General features: G+C 35.9%; 1 protein-coding gene across 10 annotated transcripts in view; it reads left to right on the top strand.

Annotated features, from left to right (window-relative positions):
• CCDC171 (coiled-coil domain containing 171) overlaps positions 1 to 6018 on the top strand; it is a 291861-nt gene extending 285843 nt beyond the window's left edge. For all 10 annotated transcript variants that reach the window (XM_082695056.1, XM_082695058.1, XM_082695061.1 and 7 more), the window contains one exon: positions 3577 to 6018. In XM_082695056.1, the coding sequence (XP_082551182.1) occupies positions 3577 to 3789 (213 nt within the window). In that variant the 3' untranslated portion in view covers positions 3790 to 6018. The remainder of the gene's footprint in view (positions 1 to 3576) is intronic.
• The last annotated feature ends 379 nt before the right edge of the window (positions 6019 to 6397 follow it).

The raw sequence follows: 6397 nt of genomic DNA on the forward strand, positions 1-6397 counted from the left end.
CAAGCATGCAGCTTACTAAATCACACTACCGTGCACTTTTCAGAATACTAGATTCCAGAAGACTTAACTTGATTGTATGTGCCACATTGGAGACAAATAGTTTGGTGTTATTGTTTTGGGAGCCTTGGTCTGCAAGATGGCTTTCATTTATAGACAACTTATCTAGTGATTATTGTATTATTAGACTAATGCTTTATTTACTTTTTTTTGTTGGGAAAACACTCTTGGAAGACTAAGGTATTAAAGCCTTGAAAAATAGCTATTAGACATGTCCAATTATTGTATTTCATAAAAATTTTAAAATGCAGAAATGTAGTGAACACATTCTGTATTGTGAATATGTATTTAGCTGATGGACTGTAACAGTTCAAATAGAATCATTTACAGCTTATTGAGTAAATAAAAGTGCTTCCATAAAGATTCACCTGACACCTAGCTTTTATTTCAGGTAACTAATCTCTTTTTGAAAAATTGCTTAAATTTAGATTTACATGAGAGAGTATCAGAACACCTCAGCAGTTTAAAAAGTAATTCAAATGACCATGGACTTTACGGATTTAAAATATAAGATCAGGCGGTGAATATTAACTTTTAATGGTCTCTGATAAAAAAGTTATTTAACTGTCTTTTGCTGTCTGTGTTATATTAAAAGTGTTATGATATATTTCTGGATACTATTTGTAACAAGAAAAAAGTTCATATTTACTTTTTCTTGGTGAATTTTTTTTTAAGCATATAATGTGTTACTTGTTTCAGGGGTGCAGCTCTGATTCATCAGTCTTACATAATACCCAGTGCACATTATAACACATACCCTCCCCTGAATGTCCATCACCCCATCCCTTAACCCCCCTCCCCTCCTTGTTTTTTTTTAGCATCACATTCTCAAATCAAGATTTCACCAGAATTTTTGCTGTCTTGTTTACAAGCTATTAAGTGACTTAAAAATCAGATCCCCCCCACCCACCCATTTCATGGGGGGAAAAAACCCCTATTTTCTAGGAATGTATGGAGTATAGCAAATTACCCTACCAAAAAAAAAAAAAATGTGTTTTCATTTACACAAAAGTCAATCTGTTCACTTGGTGGAGGGCATACCTTTTGGGAGTGCAAATCTTTAAAAAAATCTCTTTTTTAAAAGTTATATTCCATTGTTAAGACATAAAAGTTCAGAAGCTAACATGCAAAAAGTGAGTCTCATTTGAAATACTAGGGAAATACCCAACATCCCATTTCAAGATGATGTAGTTAAAAAAAAATGTTAGATTAGATGAAAAGATACTTTTGGTCAACCTGGTAGAAAAATAGACATATTAAAAAGTTAAGATGAGACAGGGCAAAAAAGGACCCCCCCCATAGAGTACCAAGATCCATCGAATATTAAGGAGAAATGAGCAAAAAAGAACTCTCCTCCTATAAAGTACCAAGATCCATTGAAAACTAATGAGAAATGAGTTAGAGGCCTTCCCTAAAGGACAGTCTCCCTAATGTATAATGTGCTGGGTTGATGGAATCATGAGAACAAGAAAGGAAACTTACAAGAACAGAATACAGATTGGAGTAAATCACATATACCTTTAATATTGCCAATAGGGGTGACTGGTCTGTGTGGCGCGATTCTGTTGCTCTGGTCGAAGGCATCAGAACAAAATACCCTCTGAGACTCCCTGACCTACCTTGGTCCGCTTTTGCACACTTCTCTCTTCTCATGTATAGTTTTCTTTGACCAGACTTGCGATATAAAGACATAACAACAAACTTTTGAAGCCTCGCCTGATGGTTTTCTTATATCATAATAAAGAATACTGTGGCTATCCCTCAGTTTGATTAAGAAGAAAATCAGGCCCTACCATCTCCTGCCTTTCTGGATCTCCCTTTGCCCTCAGGTCTGACAGAAGGAGAAGTTAGTAGACGGCACTAGAGTCCTCATAGTGGCAATATCAACCAGGTATGATGCTGCCCATTTGGACATATAGAAAAAAAAAATGAGAAAAGATGATTCTAAGAGCTGTAAAAGTGCAAGAATTTGAAACTGTGGCCTCAGATGGAATGAGATGCCTCTGTTCAGGGTCCAGTATTCCAGTTTTGCAAATGAAACCTTATTAACGTTGTTAATCAGGGTCAGCTCCTGATCTCGGGATGTCTTTTCCTTCCGTCGGGATCAGCTAACCCCTCTCCTTCGTAACGTCATTCAAGTGGTCATTTTAGGTTTTTTTTTTTTTTTTTAACTTCAGCATAAAAAGGGATGATTTCCGTCAGCTGTAGGCTTGCAGTGGAGTATCAAAAAATCAAAAGAACAGAGATCAAAGAAAATTGCTGAACTAGGTGTTAGATGCAGCTATCGATTTTTCTCCATTTGTAGTTAAAAAAAATCCACAAAAATGGTAACATATACAACAGTTGCATTGCTAATATTTTCCTAAAGCAAGTGATGGCTTCCCTCTTATTTTTGCATGTAGGAGTGGTTTTATAGAATGTGACATAATAAAGCAGATCCTTATAGTTCTTGCAATTTTATTGCTAAAACTGTAAGAGAATCTACCAAAAAGAGGGTTTTGGTTTTTTTTTTTAACTCTGAAATGTAAAGTGCTGTTTTTAATGGAGACACCTATGGAGATACCTATAGCTAGGCTTATTATCTCAAGAACATTTATTTGCTGGGAATCTGGAAAATTCTGACCTACGATTGATCAATAGTTACTTACTATCAACAAATATCATAAAATAACAATACCTATTTGCTTTACTGATAAGACTTCGTTCATGTTAAGTGTTAACTACTGGTTATCAGTGTTACTGAAGGCTTCATCAAAATATTAATTCTGTTTTCAAGTACATCAGGGATGTGTGGATTTTCTTGATTTGACTTCTAGTAGTTTCTGGAAACCAATAATGTTTTAAAATATGTGGCAAATAGTTTCCATGTTGCAATCCCACATATTGATACATGATTTCCAAATACTTTTAATAGAACAGTTTTTATTGAAACAGAGCAGTGGCATTATTATCAAAGGAAAAGGCAAAAGAGTTCATTTCCCTGGCATTTTATTTCTCACTGCGCTATTTCCTAGAGGTCACTAGAATTGACTTATTTTTCTTTGGGCCATATTTGTCAATTAAATGAGACAGGCTGATAGATTTTAAAAACATAAATACCCACAGTTCATTTTCTAAGCAGTCAGATCTTTCATATTACAGAGCACATATTATATAGCATAATGAAATAAACACTCCTGGCATTGGTTTCTGGAGATTGCCTATGGAAGCAGAGGCAAAAAGGCCCAATTGCACTGACTGTTTGATGCAATAACTTTATAAAAGTTTTATACAATGTTTCAGTGTTTAGGCAAACTCTGGCAGAGTTCATGACTTCGAACACATGCTTGGGAAACAATTTAATATTTACATATTTCATACAGACTGGCAGACTGGCAGAATGGCAGAATTAAAAATAACATTTCCACCCCATCTTGTGCTACAATGATTATTAGCTCTCACTTCCCTGTTCCTGGTTTTTTATTCTGTTTCTGCACTTTCAACTCTATGTTTATTTGTTTTTTCTTCTTTATACTGTAGGTAGGATCACGAGACCATTCAAATCTCTCCATTCCTTCAAGAGCTGCTCTTCCTGCGGACACAGTTGGTGTGGGGGATTTTTTGCCTTTGCAAGCTGAACTGGACACAACTTACACTTTCTTAAAGGAGACATTTATAAATCCTCTGACGTCATCTCACTCCTCTTCAGCAACTATGTCTGCCAATGCCAAACGACCAACTCAGATTGGATAATGACTTTATGAGATAAACAAACAAACAAAAAATGCAGGAAGAGTTAACAGTACAATTAAAATTGTTTTGAAGGGGGATTTTTCTTATCAGTTGAATTTTGTTTCAGCACAAGTGGCAGTGGGTTTTTAAGAATCGTGTGACATCTTGATGTGTGCAGGTACCTAAGTCTCCTTGAATAATGAAATAACCAACTCTTTTCCTTCTAAGTTTTATTTATTATCGCAGTGGCTCATTTTTATGTAACATATTTTTAAATGTTAAAGAATGACACATTTTGGGTAATTTCCTTCAGACTTAAAAAAATCAATAAGCCATTTTAGTCTCTATCTATCAAAGTTGTTTCATACTTGTCTATTTTAAAGCAGGACCGCAATACTTTAATAGGATTGAAAGAGCTATTTGAAATGTATGCCAATGATTCCTGTCATTTCATGGCAGCCCTGCCATGGTTCACTGAGCCCCCTCTTCTCTCTTGTCAGCTCGGCTGAAGACAAGCATTTAGTTGCAAACTTTAAGCAGGTTGTGCAAAACAGAAATGATGGGACTGCTTTCCCTCCTGCACAATAATGTCACTCCTGGTCAATGTGAGAAGGTCAGGTTGCTCCTTGTAAAGCTACATGATACCACTTGCCCATTTGAACAAGTTAAGTTAACTGCTGAATCCGGTCCCTGCAGGCACTGAAAACTCATCCTTTTATCAAGTCTGCATTTGATGAGGAAGTAACACGAGCGTGCCGGCAGGATTTCTGAGGTATGGTTAGGCCCTTCCTAAGGACAGTGCCCACACGAGGAGAGCAGGTAATACGAAATAGTACGAGCTGAAAAACTTCAAGGTAATGGCTGTTTTGACCTTCAAAAGAGACTCCTTTTTTGTTTTGGTTGTTGGTAGGACCCCAGAGTGACGCCCATCTTTGATGCTGACAGAATTTAAAACAAGGCCATTGCCCTGCATTTTCTGCCTTGTAGCACACAAAAGTAAAATTGTATGTCAGGCCGAGATGTCGGGGAGCTGACAAGATGCCCCAGTGACATTTCAGCTAGAAAGAGCAAGTGTCTTGCAACCAAGTGGTCAAATATCAAATAATAGGTCAAGCAGGAAGGAGCTGAGTTCTAACCACAAAGAGGTTTCTGGTAACTTACTTGACAAGCTTTTGGGCGCTTTGTGGCTTGACAAAGTGATGTTCTGTTGGGTATCGCTAGACAGACTGTTCTTTATCGCCTTCAGAAGATCAGACATTGACATTGATTAAACTCTTTAACCCTTAAAGGTTAAATCCTTGCAGTTTGCATCATGGTAAGTGAAGAACAAAGAAATATCTGTAATATGTATTTGTTTTTGTATTAATCGTTTAACTCCCCGGTGCTATTAACTTCTGATGTGAACTGTACTTTTTGACAGAGTTTTGATACAAAATCCATATTTTATACTATTTTTCATGATGGAGTTTTTCATTATGGATACATTAGATAATAACAGTGTATATTATGGAAACTATCTTCTCTTGTTTTTACAGTGACATTTGATCCAAATATAATGCAACTTCTGAGAATTCTTTTTATTGGCCTTGGTAAATAAAATTTGTATACTAACTATTGATGTTATTAGCCAAATTAGCCAAGTGACTTATGCCATCGGAAGTGAAACTATGACTGTCCTACCATGTGACACAATCCTATTTCTTACAGTACTGAGCCAGCGTAATTTAGAAAGCTGTTTATGTGAAGTAAAATTACATCTTTAACCAAACCTCTCTTAGTTCTTTCCTGGAATTATTTTTATTAACCATGCCAGGTTTTGAATATTACAGAATATACCCTGTCTAACATTACACACGGGAAATTCAACTTGCAAATTTATTGTAACGCAGAAAATATTATTGATTGTTTTTGTATAGTTCATAGAATAATCTCTGCGTATTTCAAAACACTTTCTTCTGTCATTTCGTACAATGATTAAGACATTATCTGTATAGAAGTTGATATACAGCTTTGTAGTTTATGTGACGTCACTTCCAATTTCCACACTATAGAAAAACAGTGTTACCTTATATCACTTAACATCTCTTTTTGTGTGTAGGTTTGTGTTGAATCTGTTTCCAGAGTTTACTGATTTAAGAGGAACAAGCGCCTCTGTAAACTTAGCTTTGGACAGTCCTGGATTTTTCTTGCCTTCATTTTACCATCTGTTAATGGGATAACACCAACAATAAATGTATATATCTCTCCATATATGTGGGCATCTGATTTTACAGATACATTTTATACCGTCAATTTTGAACCACATATTCAAAAAGATTATTAAATCAAATCAAATCATGTCACATTTATAACCAACTAGATGCTAAAGGCCAAAGAAACTGAAGGATGGGCCTCCTGAGTGATCATTAGTATTCACTACCAAATATAGTAATTTTTATACCATATGCTTTTTTCCCAGAAGTCAGACCCAGCAGGAGGAGAAGATTTAATGACATATCCTATGGAGATCTGAGAAACTCTAGACTGCTTCTGAGCATGTTAGTGACCAATCGCTGCGGATTTGAGATCTGTGTTCTGTTGGCAAGGACGGTTGCACGAGCAGCTTCTTTACCTCCTTAAGAATGATATA

The sequence above is a fragment of the Mustela nivalis genome (assembly GCF_964662115.1).
Source record: "Mustela nivalis genome assembly, chromosome: 13".
Taxonomy (NCBI): domain Eukaryota; kingdom Metazoa; phylum Chordata; class Mammalia; order Carnivora; family Mustelidae; genus Mustela; species Mustela nivalis.